General features: G+C 50.1%; 1 protein-coding gene across 1 annotated transcript in view; it reads right to left on the reverse strand.

The window, feature by feature from the left end:
• The window catches only part of KIFC1 (kinesin family member C1), a 52,918-nt gene that overhangs the window by 20,768 nt on the left and 13,198 nt on the right, over positions 1 to 18,952 (reverse strand). Inside the window, exons 2-9 of the mRNA XM_075324781.1 lie at positions 3,022 to 3,072; positions 2,297 to 2,329; positions 1,811 to 2,024; positions 1,516 to 1,693; positions 846 to 1,013; positions 627 to 749; positions 442 to 558; positions 189 to 362 (exon numbers count right to left, since the gene is read on the reverse strand). Coding sequence (XP_075180896.1) covers positions 189 to 362; positions 442 to 558; positions 627 to 749; positions 846 to 1,013; positions 1,516 to 1,693; positions 1,811 to 2,024; positions 2,297 to 2,329; positions 3,022 to 3,072 — 1,058 coding nt within the window. The remainder of the gene's footprint in view (positions 1 to 188; positions 363 to 441; positions 559 to 626; positions 750 to 845; positions 1,014 to 1,515; positions 1,694 to 1,810; positions 2,025 to 2,296; positions 2,330 to 3,021; positions 3,073 to 18,952) is intronic.

An 18,952-nucleotide genomic window follows, 5' to 3' on the forward strand; every position in this document is an offset into this window, starting at 1 on the left:
AATAGGTGGAATATTGCTGATCAGGGGGGAACAGGTGACGTGCATTTACTCAAAAACAACGCCACTGCTGGGCAATCCTAGTTACCTAAATGGATACCAATACTTATCATCTGGAGAGGAAGGGCACAGATACAAGAGGAGGAAAACATACATGTAGAAGGACATGAAGAATGTAAGATCACACTTACCTGCCAGCCTTTAGACTTCAGCTCATCTGCATAGGTGAAGATCTGACGGATAGCTCTGGGTATCATTCCCATGGTGTCCACTGATAGGTTTTCTGGACCCTCCATAGTATAAGTCTTCCCACTGCCTGTCTGACCATATGCAAAAATGCACACAGGATAGCCATCAAGGGCCGACTACATGGGCGAAAGCTCAGTGTAAGCAGAGGAAACATGGAGTGAGGCGACAGGTAGAAAACATGGATGTGCCACTCACCTGAACTAGCAAAGAGATCTCTTCAAACACGGCCGCCTGACTGGTGTTAGGTGGGAAGATGCAGTCAAAATTAAAGTCATATTTGACAGCCTGACTCTTATCCCGACCAATGTGAGACTGAAAAAAAAACAAAGTCAGTAACGTCAAACTGAGATGCCGTTGACTAATTTGGCTGATAGGCCTACCTCCTCTGTCTTGGTTAGTAGTATAGCCTTCTCATCATTAGGTGGGAAGATAATGTGTCCTGCAGGTGATGTCTTCTCAGAGGGCAGGGTAGGCCGGACTCTGCAGAAGACACGAATGTTTCCCTATAGTGGAAGGAACAGATAAAGTAGAGACGTTTGATAAAGTCACACAGATCACATATGAGTAGAATGGTCTGCAGACAGTACAGGGACACATACCTTAAGCTCCTGCACCGTGTTGTGTAACCGTCTGCGTTCAGTTTCCAGGGTGTAGATTTGTGTATCCTTTTCTGTTACACGACATTTCAGATCATTTATCTCCTCACTTTGCTCTCTAACCATGGTCTGCAGCCTTGAGTTCTCTCCCTCCAGGCAAATCAACCGCCCCTAAATGAAGGTTTAACCAAACAGTGGTCAGCGACCAAAAAATAATCTGCCTTAAGTGAGCACACCCTGCTCATACCCTATGTTTGCTCCCATTAAATAAAAAAAACAAACAAAAAAAAAAAAAAACAAAACACATGTACTCACCTCCCGCGCCGACATAGTTTCAGCAATCATGGCATTTGCGTTCCCAATCAACGTCTGCTTCTCTCTCCCCGCCTTTGGATGTATAAGTAATTAACAGGCAGTGATTGAACAGCTGTAACTCTTACTTTTTCGATTACTTATACAGCTGAAGTCAGGGAGAGAAGCCGGCTTTGTTTGGGTGCGGGATTCGCATGACATCACCACCTCACGTGATCCTCGGGAACACGAGTGCCAACACTGGCGGAGAATACAAGCTTTATTTTAACGGGGGCAAATAAGGGGAATGAGAAGGAGTTGTCCTACCAGTGAACAACCCCTTTAAGTGAAGTATACAATAATACACATGAGTTCAGCTCACCTCCTTGTCCTTTAGCTGCTGTGTCATGCTTTGATTAGTTGTTCTCAGCTCGTTCACCGCACATTTCTCAGTAGCCAGTTCTGATTCCAGCCTTTGGCTAAGCTCAGTGAGCCGATTCCCCTCCTTCTCCGAATGCAACAACTTCTTCTGCTCAGATTGCAGCTTGGACTCTGATGAACTAAAGACAAGACATAAAACACAAAATGTGAGAAGCTTTTTAATGATAGACCCTATTAGGAATGGGGATACCAAGATAAGGTACAGGATGTAAGGTAAGATATAGGCCTCTATTCACCATAGCTGTTGGCTGAGATCACAATTCTGGCTTGTAAGAAGCTCCAGTTGCTTCTGTAGTTGCTCCCTGGTGGTCTGGAGACGGGCATTTTCACCTGACAATGACTGAACTTTGCCTTTGTAATTAGTGACCTTGTCCTTCATGTCATTAACTTGTCCCTTCAGATCCCAGGCGGCGCGTTTCTTGCCAGCTGCTGCAGCCGCCACCGGAGGAGCTGATTGATGAGGAAAGAAATAATTCCATTATGCATAAATATTCACACCTTTATAGATTATTAGATGCGGCCTTTCAAATAAATTCAGTCTTGCCGTATTTATCACCCACACCCCTCCATTCTTATTTGCCATCTTTTCTACCATAAATGAGACGTGAAGGCAATGCTCCATGTGTGATGAAGAATACATTCTCTTATAATACTATGTTTATATCAGTGGGGAGGAGACTCACAACAGTAGTATCAGGTTGCATAATCTTATGTGCGCTTACCTGCTGATGTGCCTTTGACTTTAGCAGGAGGAGCTGTAAGACAAAACAAAAGTTAGTTTGCTAAATGTGAAATTAATGAGGATCTGTCACCAGATGTAAAAATATAATCTATATACTGTACATAATGGGATAGGTCATCTGGCCCTGAATTTGGATATCAATACCAAAATGACTCAACGCATTCCAAGCACTGAGGATTTTAGGAACCCTACTATACACTGCCACATATAACAAGTCCAAATGTAATCAGACTGCTGAGCCTAGATTTGGCCCCATCTTAAGTCCTGATGAACTGTGTGCAGGAGTAAGTGCAAATGGCCATTATTAATGAACCGGGGCCCATGCCTTCCTGCAGCACCGTCACTGTGTAATCAGTGTTTCTTACATTATCTGCTGCAAGAAACAAGTTCTCCAAGTGTAACTGTGCAAATTACATCTGTGGTAAGTGCAGACCTCAGGAGGGTCCTGGCTGTCAATCACTGGGACAGAGGCAGGAGGAAGATGAAATTGAAGATTTATTAAAAACAAAAAAAAACAACCCTTAAGATTTACACACTGCAGGAATCAGCCTTATTAAAAAGGACAGCGGGACCCTAAAAACAATCCACCAAGCCCTTTGAGGAGTGTTTAATGCCCGAGACTTTGGAGACGTTCAATTGTGTATTGTTGTTGTACTTCTAATATGGCTACAATACCCATTGATGCTGCACGTTTTCCCGGCTTACCTGTGCTGGTCACCCGGTTCTTCTGCTGTAGGACTTGAAGAGACTGTCGACCTGCGGAGGAGAGAATAAACTTTTTAAAACTGCTCCGTACAAAAGGATCTGTTTGTTATCAGAAAGACTGAAAACATCTTTTACTTTATTTCCCAAAGTCAAGAACTTCTATATCTGTCCAGACACAAATAAAACAATGGAATAGTCACTTTTTCTCAGAGTCACATGATTCCTGTTATTAATCCTGAGTGAGCAACAAAGTGATAGAACTATAATTTCAGGGGCCTACGCCTACCATGTTACTTTTGTAAATCAAAGAGTCTCCCGCCTTAGGCCCTGTGCGCACTTGCAGGTTTTTGCTGCGGATTTCCTGCGGTTTTGCTGCATGTTACGTTCATAACATCTCTGCAGTGATTCACCAGCAAAACCTATGGGAAAAAAAAATGCTGTGCGCACTATGCGGATTTTGTCAGCTACATGTTTTGCTGCGGAATTCCCGCAGTAAAAACAATTGCATGTCACTTCTTTTCCGCACGTCTCTGCAGGATTTCACTCCATTGACTGCAATGTAATCGTGAAATCCCGCAGGGAATAACACAGGCAGCAAATTCTGTGCGGTTCATTGAATTTTCCTGCGTTATTCCCTCCGGTATTTCGCGGTTTACCTACGGTAATGTTCATCACTGCCTGTGATGTCATTATGACAGGAAGAGGAAACAGAGCAAAGAGTAAACACACACACACACACACACATAGAATACACATACAAATCAAACCGACATACGGGAAAAAAAAACAAAAACACGTGGGCTCCGTCGTATTTTTACTGTCCAGCCGAGGTAAGCACACAGCGGCGGCACGGTATTCTCAGGCTGGGGAGGGCGAGGGGCAGGGTTAATGCCCCTCCCCCACTCCCGCAGCCGAGAATCAGCCCGCAGCTGCCCCGGGACTGTTGCATCAATTATGCGGCAGTCCCGGAGTGTCCCCAGCTCTTCCTGTTGCCGTGATGCGGTGGCAAAATCAGGGTAATATAAGGAGTTAATGACGGCGGATCGCCTCCACTAAGTCCAGGCTTGATCATGGCAGCGTCACTGTGACAGCTGACATGATCAACCCGTAAGTAAAGTGAAAAAAAGAAGGGAATTTTGTTTACTTACCGTAAATTCCTTTTCTTCTAGCTCCAATTGGGAGACCCAGACAATTGGGTGTATAGCTATGCCTCCGGAGGCCACACAAAGTATTACACTAAAAGTGTAACGCCCCTCCCCTTCAGCCTATACACCCCCCGTGCTGCTACGGGCTCATCAGTTTTGGTGCAAAAGCCAGAAGGAGGAAAAAATTATAAACTGGTTTAAAGTAAATTCAATCCGAAGGAATATCGGAGAACTGAAACCATTTAACATGAACAACATGTGTATACAAAAACAGGGGCGGGTGCTGGGTCTCCCAATTGGAGCTAGAAGAAAAGGAATTTACGGTAAGTAAACAAAATTCCCTTCTTTTTTGTCGCTCCTAATTGGGAGACCCAGACAATTGGGACGTCCAAAAGCAGTCCCTGGGTGGGTAAATAATACCTCATAATAGAGCCGTAATGGCTCCGTCCTACAGGTGGGCAACTGCCGCCTGAAGGACTCGCCTACCTAGGCTGGCATCTGCGGAAGCATAGGTATGCACCTGATAGTGTTTCGTGAAAAATGTGCAGGCTCGACCAGGTAGCTGCCTGACACACCTGCTGAGCCGTAGCCTGGTGTCGCAAGGCCCAGGACGCTCCCACGGCCCTGGTAGAATGGGCCTTCAGTCCTGAGGGAACCGGAAGCCCCAAAGAACGGTAAGCTTCGAGAATTGGTTCCTTGATCCACCGAGCCAGGGTTGATTTGGAAGCTTGTGTCCCTTTACGCTGGCCAGCGACAAGGACAAAGAGTGCATCCGAGCGGCGCAGGGGCGCCGTACGAGAAATGTAGACTCTGAGTGCTCTCACCAGATCTAACAAGTGCAAATCCTTTTCACACTGGTGAACTGGATGAGGACAAAACGAGGGTAAGGAGATGTCCTGATTGAGATGAAAAGGGGATACCACCTTAGGGAGGAATTCCGGAACCGGACGCAGAACCACCTTGTCCTGGTGAAACACCAGGAAAGGGGCTTTGCATGATAACGCTGCCAACTCAGACACTCTCCGAAGTGAGGTGACTGCTACTAGAGATAATCCTGAAGACGCTAGGATCCAGGACTCAATGGCCACACAGTCAGGTTGAGGGCCGCAGAATTCAGATGGAAAAACGGCCCTTGAGACAGCAAATCTGGTCGGTCTGGCAGTGCCCACGGTTGGCCGACCGTGAGATGCCACAGATCCGGGTACCACGACCTCCTCGGCCAGTCTGGAGCGACGAGGATGGCGCGGCGGCAGTCGGCCCTGATCTGGCGTAACACTCTGGGCAACAGTGCCAGAGGAGGAAACACATAAGGAAGCTGAAACTGCGACCAATCCTGAACTAAGGCGTCTGCCGCCAGAGCTCTGTGATCTTGAGATCGAGCAATGAATGTTGGGACCTTGTTGTTGTGCCGTGACGCCATTAGGTCGACGTCCGGCATCCCCCAGCGGCAACAGATCTCCTGAAACACGTCCGGGTGAAGGGACCATTCCCCTGCGTCCATGCCCTGGCGACTGAGAAAGTCTGCTTCCCAGTTTTCTACGCCTGGGATGTGAACTGCGGATATGGTGGATGCTGTGGCTTCCACCCACAGCAGAATCCGCCGGACTTCCTGGAAGGCTTGCCGACTGCGTGTCCCACCTTGGTGGTTGATGTAAGCCACCGCTGTGGAGTTGTCCGACTGAATTCGGATCTGCTTGCCTTCCAGCCACTGCTGGAACGCTTTTAGGGCAAGATACACTGCCCTGATCTCCAGAACATTGATCTGAAGTGAGGACTCTTGCTGAGTCCACGTACCCTGAGCCCTGTGGTGGAGAAAAACTGCTCCCCACCCTGACAGACTCGCGTCCGTCGTGACCACCGCCCAGGATGGGGGTAGGAAGGATTTCCCCTTCGATAATGAGGTGGGAAGAAGCCACCACCGAAGGGAAGCTTTGGTTGCCTGAGAGAGGGAGACGTTCCTGTCTAGGGACGTCGGCATCCTGTCCCACTTGCGTAGGATGTCCCATTGAAGAGGACGCAGGTGAAACTGCGCGAAAGGGACTGCTTCCATTGCTGCCACCATCTTCCCCAGGAAGTGCATGAGGCGCCTCAAGGGGTGTGACCGACCTTGAAGGAGAGATTGCACCCCTGTCTGTAGTGAACGCTGTTTGTCCAGCGGAAGCTTCACTATCGCTGGAAGAGTATGAAACTCCATGCCAAGATATGTCAGCGATTGGACCGGTGTCAGATTTGACTTTGGAAAATTGATGATCCACCCGAAACTCTGGAGAATCTCCAGAGTAACGTTGAGGCTGTGTTGGCATGCCTCTTGAGAGGGTGCCTTGACCAGCAGATCGTCTAAGTAAGGTATCACTGAGTGACCCTGAGAGTGGAGGACCGCAACTACTGTAGCCATGACCTTGGTGAAAACCCTTGGGGCTGTCGCCAGGCCGAACGGCAGTGCCGCGAACTGAAGGTGTTCGTCTCCTATGGCGAAGCGCAAGAAGCGCTGATGCTCTGGAGCAATCGGTACGTGGAGATAAGCATCCTTGATATCGATCGATGCTAGGAAATCTCCTTGGGACATTGAGGCGATGACGGAGCGGAGGGATTCCATCCGGAACCGCCTGGTCCTTACGTGTTTGTTGAGCAGTTTTAGGTCCAAAACAGGACGGAAGGACCCGTCCTTCTTTGGAACCACAAACAGGTTGGAGTAGAAACCGTGACCCTGTTGCTGAAGAGGAACCGGGACCACCACTCCTTCTGCCTTCAGAATGCCCACCGCCTGCAGAAGAGCCTCGGCTCGCTCGGGAGGCGGAGATGTTCTGAAGAATCGAGTCGAAGGACGAGAGCTGAACTCTATCCTGTAACCGTGAGACAAAATGTCTCTCACCCAACGGTCTTTTACTTGTGGCAGCCAGGTGTCGCAAAAGCGGGAGAGCCTGCCACCGACCGAGGATGCGGTGTGAGGAGGCCGTAAGTCATGAGGAAGCCGCCTTGGTAGCGGCACCTCTGGCGGTCTTTTTAGGGCGTGATTTAGACCGCCATGCGTCGGAGTTCCTCTGATCCTTCTGAGGCCTTTTGGACGAGGAGAATTGGGACCTGCCCGCACCCCGAAAGGACCGAAACCTCGACTGTCCCCTCCTCTGTTGGGGTGTTTTTGGTTTGGCCTGGGGTAAGGATGTTTCCTTTCCCTTGGATTGTTTGATGATTTCATCCAATCTCTCACCAAACAAACGGTCGCCAGAAAATGGCAATCCAGTTAAGCACTTTTTGGAAGCCGAATCTGCCTTCCATTCCCGCAGCCACAAGGCCCTGCGTATTGCTACCGAATTGGCGGCTGCAACCGCCGTACGGCTCGCAGAGTCCAGGACAGCATTAATAGCGTAAGACGCAAATTGCCGACGTTTGAGAGGTTATGGACGCCACTTGCGGCGCAGACGTACGTGTGAGTGCGTCAATTTGCGCCTGACCAGCTGAGATAGCTTGGAGTGCCCATACGGCTGCGAATGCTGGAGCAAAAGACGTGCCGATAGCTTCATAGATGGATTTCAACCAGAGCTCCATCTGTCTGTCAGTGGCATCCTTGAGTGAAGCTCCATCTTCCACTGCAACTATGGATCTAGCCGCCAGTCTGGAGATTGGAGGATCCACCTTGGGACACTGAGTCCAGCCCTTGACCACGTCAGGGGGGAAAGGGTAACGTGTATCCTTAAGGCGCTTGGAAAAACGCTTATCTGGACAAGCTCGGTGTTTCTGGACTGCCTCTCTGAAGTCAGAGTGGTCCAGAAACATACTCTTTGTACGCTTGGGAAACCTGAAACGGAATTTCTCCTGCTGAGAGGCTGACTCCTCCACTGGAGGAGCTGAGGGAGAAATATCCAACATTTCATTGATGGACGCAATAAGATCATTCACTATGGCGTCCCCATCAGGAGTATCAAGGTTGAGAGCGGCTTCAGGATCAGAATCCTGATCAGCTACCTCCGCTTCATCATACAGAGAGTCCTCTCGCTGAGACCCTGAACATTGTGATGATGTCGAGGGGATTTCATAGCGAGCTCGCTTAGTCGGTCTGGGGCTGCGGTCCGTGTCAGAGACCTCACCCTGGGATCCATGAGACACCCCGGGAGGACATTGCTGTTCCAACTGAGGGGGACCAGGGGGCAATGATTCCACAGTGCCCATGGCTTGAGATGCCGGCCTGGACTGCAAGGCTTCTAATATCTTAGCCATAGTCTCAGAAAGTCTTTCAGTAAAAACTGCAAACTCCGTCCCTGTCACTTGGACAGTGTTAACAGGTGGTTCTCCCTGGGCCACCCTTAGCAGAGGCTCCGGCTGAGAAAGTGCCACAGGGGCCGAGCATTGCACACAATGAGGGTCAGTGGAACCTGCCGGCAGTATAGCCGTACATGCTGCACAGGCAGCATAGTAAGTATGTGCTTTGGCACCCTTGCTATTTGTGGACGACATGCTGTTGTCTCCTCTGAGCAATACAGGAGGGTATATAGCCAAAAATCAACAGTGCACCATACAGTGTAAAGTATAGTCTATAATCATATAATCTATAAGTACACTTCTGCACTAGTGGGGCCAGCACCACAGGTGCTGCTTACCGCCTGCGCAAAGCGGTTGTGTGGGCACCAGAATTCCTGCCTGGGTCTCCCTGAGCTTGTCTCTCCTCTCCAGCGTTAGCAGAGCTGAGAGGAATGGCTGCCGGCGTCCTGAGGAGAGGAGGGAGCCGTGGGCGTGACCCAGAAAAGTGCGGGAACTGGTGCCCCACTGTGCAGAGTGAGGGGGGTGGAGTATGCAAAGCATGCTCCAGCCCTCAGTGCTGCCGTCCTGTACAGCGTCCCGCCCTTCCCCTGACTGGCAGGGCTGGGGGCGGGAAGAAAAAGAGACTAGGCCGCAAAAGCCGGGGACTCGAGTTATAAGCGCGGCCGCCGTATAAGCGCGGTCGGCGCGGAAGTCCCCGGTGCACTAACAGTCCCAGCCGCGCCGCAGTGATAACCATGGCAGCGGCGGTCAGCGCGGCAGTCCCCCTACACGAACACACTCAGCGACGCTGAAGTGTGTAATGGCACAAACTCAGTCAGCGCTGCTGTCCCCGGTGCACTAGCACACCCAGCAATGCTGGAGTGTTGCTGTGCGCGGTCCCCACGGGGACACAGAGTACCTCAAAGTAGCAGGGCCATGTCCCTGAACGATACTCGGCTCCTATCCAGCAGGGTCCTCAGGAGCTGTGGATGGAGCACGGTCTCCTGTGCCTGGAGACCGAAAGGATCCCACTTCACCCAGAGCCCTAATTGAGGGATGGGGAAGGAAAGCAGCATGTGGGCTCCAGCCTCCGTACCCGCAATGGATACCTCAACCTTAACAACACCGCCGACAAGAGTGGGGTGAGAAGGGAGCATGCTGGGGGCCCTGTTATGGGCCCTCTTTTCTTCCATCCGACATAGTCAGCAGCTGCTGCTGACTAAGCTGTGGAGCTATGCGTGGATGTCTGACCTCCTTCGCACAAAGCATAAAAACTGATGAGCCCGTAGCAGCACGGGGGGTGTATAGGCTGAAGGGGAGGGGCGTTACACTTTTAGTGTAATACTTTGTGTGGCCTCTGGAGGCATAGCTATACACCCAATTGTCTGGGTCTCCCAATTAGGAGCGACAAAGAAAAGAAGGGAATTTTGTTTACTTACCGTAAATTCCTTTTCTTCTAGCTCCAATTGGGAGACCCAGACAATTGGGTGTATAGCTACTGCCTCCGGAGGCCACACAAAGTATTACACTTAAAAGTGTAAAGCCCCTCCCCTTCTGCCTATACACCCCCCGTGGGATCACGGGCTCCTCAGTTTTAGTGCAAAAGCAAGAAGGAGGAAAGCCAATAACTGGTTTAAAAACAAATTCGATCCGAAGAAATATCGGAGAACTGAAACCATTCAACATGAACAACATGTGTACCCGAAAAAACAAAAATCCCTAAGAAAACAGGGCGGGTGCTGGGTCTCCCAATTGGAGCTAGAAGAAAAGGAATTTACGGTAAGTAAACAAAATTCCCTTCTTCTTTGTCGCTCCTAATTGGGAGACCCAGACAATTGGGACGTCCAAAAGCAGTCCCTGGGTGGGTAAAATAACACCTCGTGATAGGGCCGTAAAACAGCCCTTTCCTACAGGTGGGCAACCGCCGCCTGAAGGACTTGTCTACCTAGGCTGGCGTCCGCCGAAGCGTAGGTATACACCTGATAATGCTTGGTAAAAGTGTGCAGACTCGACCAGGTAGCCGCCTGGCACACCTGCAGAGCCGTAGCCTGGTGCCGTAATGCCCAGGACGCACCCACGGCTCTGGTAGAATGGGCCTTCAGCCCTGAGGGAACCGGAATCCCAGCAGAACGGTAGGCTTCAAGAATTGGTTCCTTGATCCACCGAGCCAGGGTGGATTTGGAAGCTTGCGACCCTTTACGCTGACCAGCGACAAGGACAAAGAGTGCATCCGAGCGGCGCAGAGGCGCCGTGCGGGAAATGTAGATTCTGAGTGCTCTCACCAGATCCAACAAATGCAAATCCTTTTCACATTGATGAATTGGATGAGGACACAAAGAAGGTAAGGAGATATCCTGATTGAGATGAAAGGGGGATACCACCTTAGGGAGAAACTCCGGAATCGGGCGCAGAACCACCTTGTCCTGGTGAAACACCAGGAAGGGAGATTTGCATGACAGCGCTGCTAGCTCGGACACTCTCCGAAGAGACGTGACCGCTACTAGAAAGGCCACTTTCTGTGAAAGGCGAGAAAGGGAAACATCCCTCATAGGCTCGAAAGGCGGCTTCTGGAGAGCAATTAGAACCCTGTTCAGATCCAAGGGCTCTAACGGCCGCTTGTAAGGAGGGACGATATGACAAACCCCTTGCAGGAACGTGTGTACCTGAGGAAGTCGTGCTAGGCGTTTCTGAAAAAATACAGATAGCGCTGAGACTTGTCCTTTAAGGGAGCTGAGCGACAAACCTTTTTCCAAACCGTATTGCAGGAAGGAAAGAAGAGTAGGCAATGCAAATGGCCAGGGAGAAACTCCCTGAGCAGAGCACCAAGATAAGAATATCTTCCACGTCCTGTGGTAGATCTTGGCGGAGGATGGTTTTCTAGCCTGTCTCATAGTGGCAATGACCTCTTGAGATAATCCTGAAGACGCTAGGATCCAGGACTCAATGGCCACACAGTCAGGTTCAGGGCCGCAAAATTCAGATGGAAAAACGGCCCTTGAGACAACAAGTCTGGTCGGTCTGGTAGTGCCCACGGTTGGCCTACCGTGAGGTGCCACAGATCCGGGTACCACGACCTCCTCGGCCAGTCTGGAGCAGCGAGGATGGCGCGGCGGCAGTCGGACCTGATCTTGCGCAGCACTCTGGGCAACAGTGCCAGAGGTGGGAACACATAAGGTAGCCGGAACTGCGACCAATCTTGAACTAAGGCGTCCGCCGCCAGAGCTCGGTGATCGTGAGACCGTGCCATGAAAGCCGGGACCTTGTTGTTGTGCCGGGACGCCATTAGGTCGACGTCCGGCATCCCCCAGCGGCGACAGATCTCCTGAAACACGTCCGGGTGAAGAGACCATTCCCCTGCGTCCATACCCTGGCGACTGAGGAAGTCTGCTTCCCAGTTTTCCACGCCTGGGATGTGAACTGCGGATATGGTGGATGCCGTGTCTTCCACCCACGTCAGAATCCGCCGGACTTCCTGGAAGGCTTGCCGACTGCGTGTTCCTCCTTGGTGGTTGATGTATGCCACCGCTGTGGAGTTGTCCGACTGAATTCGGATCTGCTTGCCTTCCAGCTATTGCTGGAAGGCTTGTAGGGCAAGATACACTGCTCTGATTTCCAGAACATTGATCTGAAGGGTGGACTCTTGCTGAGTCCACGTACCTTGAGCCCTGTGGTGGAGAAAAACTGCTCCCCACCCTGATAGACTCGCGTCTGTCGTAACCACCGCCCAGGATGGGGGTAGGAAGGACTTTCCTTTTGACAAAGATGTGGGAAGAAGCCACCACCGAAGAGATTCGTTGGCCGCCTGAGAAAGGGAAACGTTCCTGTCGAGGGACGTCGACTTCCCGTCCCATTGGCGGAGAATGTTCCATTGTAGTGGACGCAGATGAAACTGCGCGAAAGGGACTGCCTCCATTGTTGCTACCATCTTCCCTAGGAAGTGCATGAGGCGTCTCAAGGGGTGTGACTGGCCTTGAAGGAGAGATTGCACCCCTGTCTGTAGTGAACGCTGTTTGTCCAGCGGAAGCTTCACTATCGCTGAGAGAGTATGAAACTCCATGCCAAGATATGTTAGCGATTGGGTCGGGGACAGATTTGACTTTGAAAAGTTGATGATCCACCCGAAACTCTGGAGAGTCTCCAGCGCAACGTTCAGGCTGTGTTGGCATGCCTCTTGAGAGGGTGCCTTGACAAGTAGATCGTCCAAATACGGGATCACAGAGTGACCTTGAGAGTGCAGGACTGCTACTACTGCTGCCATGACCTTGGTGAAGACCCGTGGGGCTGTCGCCAGCCCGAAAGGCAGAGCTACGAACTGAAGGTGTTCGTCCCCTATAACGAAGCGTAGAAAACGCTGGTGCTCTGGAGCAATCGGCACGTGGAGATAAGCATCCTTGATGTCTATTGATGCTAGGAAATCTCCTTGAGACATTGAGGCGATGACGGAGCGGAGGGATTCCATTCGGAACCGCCTGGTTTTCACGTGCTTGTTGAGCAGTTTTAGATCCAGAACGGGACGGAAAGACCCGTCCTTTTTTGGCACCACAAACAAATTGGAGTAAAAACCGTGACCTTGCTCCTGAAGAGGAACAGGGGTCACCACTCCTTCTGCCTTTAGAGTGCACACCGCTTGCAGAAGAGCATCGGCTCGGTCGGGAGGTGGAGAAGTTCTGAAGAATCGAGTTGGAGGACGAGAACTGAACTCTATCCTGTACCCGTGAGACAGAATGTCTCTCACCCAACGGTCTTTGACCTGTGGCAGCCAAATGTCGCCAAAGCGGGAGAGCCTGCCACCGACCGAGGATGCGGAGAGAGGAGGCCGAAAGTCATGAGGAAGCCGCCTTGGTAGCGGGTCTTCCGGCTGTCTTTTTTGGGCGTGACTGAGCCCGCCAAGAATCTGAGCTCCTCTGATCCTTTTGAGTCCTTTTGGACGAGGAGAATTGGGACCTGCCCGAGCCTCGAAAGGACCGAAACCCCGACTGTCCCCTCCTCTGTTGGGGTTTGTTTTGTCTGGGCTGAGGTAAGGATGAATCCTTACCCTTGGACTGTTTAATGATTTCATCCAAACGCTCACCAAACAGTCGGTCACCAGAAAATGGCAAACTGGTTAAGCACTTTTTGGAAGCAGAATCTGCCTTCCATTCCCTTAACCACAAGGCTCTGCGTAAAACCACGGAGTTGGCGGACGCCACTGCCGTACGGCTCGTAGAGTCTAGGACAGCATTAATCGCGTAAGACGCAAATACCGACATTTGAGAGGTTAAGGATGCCACCTGCGGAACAGATGTACGTGTGACCGTGTCAATCTGTGTAAGACCAGCTGAAATAGCTTGGAGTGCCCATACGGCTGCGAATGCTGGAGCAAACGACGCGCCGATAGCTTCATAGATGGATTTCAACCAGAGCTCCATCTGTCTGTCAGTGGCATCTTTAAGTGCAGCGCCATCTTCCACTGCAACTATGGATCTAGCCGCAAGCCTGGAGATTGGAGGATCCACCTTGGGACACTGGGTCCAGCCCTTGACCACGTCAGGGGGAAAGGGATAACGTGTATCCTTAAGCCGTTTCGAGAAACGCTTATCTGGATAAGCGTGGTGTTTCTGGACTGCCTCTCTAAAGTCAGAGTGGTCCAGAAAAGTACTTAATTTACGCTTGGGATACCTGAAGTGGAATTTCTCCTGCTGTGAAGCTGACTCCTCCACTGGAGGAGCAGGGGGAGAAATATCCAACATTCTATTGATGGACGCTATAAGATCATTCACTATAGCGTCACCATCAGGAGTATCCAGATTGAGAGCGGTCTCAGGATCAGAATCCTGATCAGCTACCTCCGCCTCATCATACAGAGAGTCCTCCTGCTGGGACCCTGACCAGTGTGATGAAGTCGAGGGCCGCTCATAGCGAGCTCGCTTAGGCTGTCTGGGACTGTCGTCCGTGTCAGAGCCTTCACCCTGGGATGCATGGGACACCCCCGGAGCCCGGAGCTGTTCCAACTGAGGGGAACCAGGGAGCAATGATTCAACAGTGCCCATGGTCTGAGTTACTGGTCTAGACTGCAAAGTTTCTAGAATTTTAGTCATAGTCACAGACAATCTATCAGCAAAAATTGCAAACTCCGTCCCCGTCACCTGGACAGTATTCACAGGTGGTTCTCCCTGGGTCACCTCTAGCAGAGGCCCCGGCCGAGCAAGTGCCACAGGGGCCGAGCACTGCACACAATGGGGGTCAGTGGAACCTGCCGGTAGAGTAGCCTCACATGCGGTACAAGCAGCATAGAAAGCCTGTGCCTTGGCACCCTTGCTTTTTGCGGATGACATGCTGTTGTCTCCTCTGAGCAATCTAGGAGGGTATATAGCCAAGAGTCACCAGCGACCGTACAGTGCAATGTATAGCATGCAAGCATAAAAATACAAATGTACACTTCGGCACTAGTGGGGTCAGCACCAGAGGTGCCGCTTACCGCCCGCTCAAATGCGGGTGTGTGGTCGCCAGAATCCCGTGTCTGGGTCTCCCAGAACTTGTCTCCCCTCTCCAGCTCAGACTGCACACAGGAATGGCTGCCGGCGTTCTGTGAAGAGGGGCGGACCGTGGGCGTGCCTCAGACAAAGTGCGGGAAACTGGCGTCCCACTGTGCCCAGTGTGAGGGCTGGAGTATGTAAAGTAGACTCCAGCCCTCTGCGCTGACGTTCTGTACAGCGTCCCGCCCTTCCCCTGACTGGCAGGCCTGGGGGCGGGAACGAAACGAAACTAGGCCGCAAAAGCCGGGGACTCGAGTAATAAGCGCGGCCGTCGTATATGCACGGCCAGCGCGGAAGTCCCCGGCGCACCACAAGTCCCAGCCGCGCCGCAGCGTAAACTGACAGCAGCGGCCGGCGCGGCAGTTCCCAATACATTGACTCACTCAGCAGAGCTGTAGTGAGTAGTGGCACAAGCGCGCAGCGCTGTTGTCCCCGGCGCACTAACACACCCAGCAATGCTGCAGTGTGTCTGCGCGCGGTCTGTACGGGGACACAGAGTACCTTGACGTAGCAGGGCCCTGTCCCTGACGATACTCAGCTCCATATCCAGCAGAATCCCCAGGGGCTGTGGACGGAGCACGGTCTCAGTGCCTGGAGACCGGTAAAATCCCACTTCACCCAGAGCCCTAAGGGGGATGGGGAAGGAAGCAGCATGTGGGCTCCAGCCTCCGTACCCGCAATGGGTACCTCAACCTTAACAAACACCGCCGACAAAAGTGGGGTGAGAAGGGAGCATGCTGGGGGCCCTAGTATGGGCCCTCTTTTCTTCCATCCGACAGTCAGCAGCTGCTGCTGACTAAACAGTGGAGCTATGCGTGGATGTCTGACCTCCTTCGCACAAAGCATGAAAACTGAGGAGCCCGTGATCCCACGGGGGGGTGTATAGGCAGAAGGGGAGGGGCTTTACACTTTTAAGTGTAGTGCTTTGTGTGGCCTCCGGAGGCAGTAGCTATACACCCAATTGTCTGGGTCTCCCAATTAGGAGCGACAAAGAAAAACCACACACACACACACACACACACACACACACACACACAAAAAAATCCTTTATTTTAAATAAAGAAACACAAAAAAAGCCCCTGGTTCACCAGTTTATTAACCCCCCCAAACCACACAGCTCCGGCGTAATCCACGTCCTGCGATGCTTGCATCCAGCCGCGACTGACACACAGCACTGAATGCAGCCTCGCAACGAGACAGACTGCAGAGAGATTACAGGGCATTTCCCACGGCCGGTAATGTGAACAACACTACCGCTCATGAGAACTGCAGTGATCTGTCCTCTATCTATTCTTCTGTCTATTTATCTATTTATCTGTCTGCTATAATCTTAGAAGGAAATTACTTTTTTTTTTTCCAATGTGCTGTATTGCATTGAATGCATTAAAGCACATGCGGCAAACCGCATGCGGTTTTCGGGTGCGGTTTACCGCGGGTGCGGTAATCTTTCAGACCCTGCGGAATTTTCTTAAGAAAATTCCGTTTTCCAGTGCGCACAGGGCCTTAGACCTTCCAATTATTTTGACCCCGATCAGTCCTGAGAATGAGAGTCCCACATCCCAAATGAGTGATCACTAGTGATGAGTGAGCAGTACTATGCCCAGGTACTCGTAATGAGCAGTCAGATGGGCTCGACTCATGCACAGAGTATAATGAAAAACAATGGAAAACTCAAGCATTTTACTGCAGGATCTTACGGAAAAATGCTTGAGTTCCCCATAAGACTTCCATTATACTCGGTACATGAATTGAGCCTGTTCGACTGCTTGTTACGAGTACTGAACACCCGAGCATGATCGTGTCCGCTCATCTGTAGTTGCAAGTATTAAGCACCCGAGCATGGTAGTGCTCGCTCAATACTAGTTATGGAGTACAGAGCACCCAAGCATAGTAGTGTTCAGTCATCACTAGAGACGAGCGAACCTTTGGAGATTCGACTTGCTGGCAGCAACACTATGTAACATTATTTTTGTTCCCATGGAATAAATCTCATTTCTTAATTGGTTAGATTATAAAAACATGGAAAAAATGTATTCGTCTGCAAAAACGTTTGCGTTCAGGACACTGAAAAGTTGAAATTGGAATACCGTCTTATAGAAAATTACAAATGTTTGGGTTTAAGGTAATAATGAAAACAAAATACAATATATTTCAAATCATTAGCATATTTTAAATCAAAATGCTACAAATTGATGAAAAGGAACTTTGTCACAATGTTTACTTTTGTGAGGGTACGTCATATCACTTTTACACATTAATGCCCAAATGTTGTCCCCCATCAGGTTTGCCTTGTAGTTTCCCTGGCATCCTATATTTAGAAATCTGCTATCTTGATGAAAGCGCTCTCTTTGCTCCTCAGAAACCATCTTCTGTTTGAGTCTATCAAGATCGGCATCAAGGATATGGACTTTGAGACCTCGTGCAGCCCATTTTGCTTCACCAGTCTCAACCAATGCAACATAGTTTTCAGTTAAGGAAGCCTGTAACTACGTTAACAACTGATCCATGCTTCTTTCTCTTTTGAAGAGTTTGGAAAACTCTTCACACTTCATAACTTTCTTGATTTGAGGGCCAGCATAAAACGAAGGCTTTAACATTTGCTTCTGAAAGCTTTTCGAAGAGATCTTGTAGATACTTGAAGGCACTGATTCCTTGTCCAAAGCTGTGACAAATTGATTCACGAGGCCTAGTTTGATGTGGAAAGGTGGCATTAGTACCGTTTGATGGTCTACAAGTGGCTCCCACTTAATGTTGTTCCCCATGGAAACTCAGTACATTAAGGCCAATATTGTCTACACTGTGTGCAGAATTATTAGGCAAGTTGTATTTTAGAGGATTTTTTTTTTTTTTTATTATTGATCAACAACTATGTTCTCAACCAATGGCTAGTACTCTACCAGGATACAGCTAAACCCCCACTAAGGCTGCTTTCACACATCAGGTTTTTGCTGTGCGGCACAATCCAGCGCTTTGCGGGAAAAATGCATCTTTTTGCCGCCGGGTGCGTTTTTTCTTCATAGACTTTTATTAGCGCCGAATTGTGCCGCATGAACTTGCATTTGATCCGTTTTTTTGCCGATTGCGGCAAAATTCATCACTCCGGCGGCTGCACAGGACGCAGAGAGGAACATCTTTTGCCAGCAGCAAAAAAAAAAAAAAAAAAAAAAAAAAGTAAAAAAAAAAAGTAAAAAAAAAACAACGCATAGCGCCGGGAGCGGCATGGTGCATAATTAAAGTCTATGCGCCCCGGATCCGGTGGCATGCATCAAACGCCGGAAGCCTGTACCGGAGCTGGTTTTTACTTCTGAGCATGCCCAGAAGTGATATAAATTCATTGCTTGTCAGAAAATCAAATCACTCACACTTTGTCTCTCACACTGACTCACTCACCGATCACCGGCGCTGCATGGCTGTCACACTGTGGCGGCTTCTCCTGATTTCAAACTGCTGGCCGCCCATTATTCAATCTCGTATTCCCTGCTTTCCCCTCCCACCGGCGCCTATGATTGGCTGCAGTCAGACACGCCCCCACGATGAGTGACAGCTGTCTCACTGCAACCAATTACAACCGCCGGTGGGCGGGTCTATATCTTACAGTAAAATTTAAAAAAAAAAAAAAAAAAAAAACCAGCGTGCGGTCCCCCCCCCCCAATTTTGATACCAGTCAAGATAAAGCCACACGGCTGAAGGCTGCTATTCTCAGGATAGGGAGCCCCATGCTATGGGGAACCCCCAACCTAAAAATATCAGCAAGCAGCCGCCCGGAATTGCCGCATCCATTAGATGCGACAGTCCCGGGACTTTATCTGGCTCATCCCGAATTGCCCTGGTGCGGTGGCAATCGGGGTAATAAGGGGTTAATCATGGCAGGCGTCTATGATACACCCCCCAATGATTAACCTGTAAGTGAAAGTAAAACACACACAATGAAAAAAATACTTTATTTGGAATAAAAGAAAAAAAAAAAAAAAAAAAAAAAAAAAACACCCTCTTTCACCATTTTATTAAAATCCCTAAATACCCCTCCAGGTCCGA

This window comes from Anomaloglossus baeobatrachus, chromosome 9, assembly GCF_048569485.1.
Source record: "Anomaloglossus baeobatrachus isolate aAnoBae1 chromosome 9, aAnoBae1.hap1, whole genome shotgun sequence".
NCBI classification, from domain to species: Eukaryota; Metazoa; Chordata; class Amphibia; order Anura; family Aromobatidae; genus Anomaloglossus; species Anomaloglossus baeobatrachus.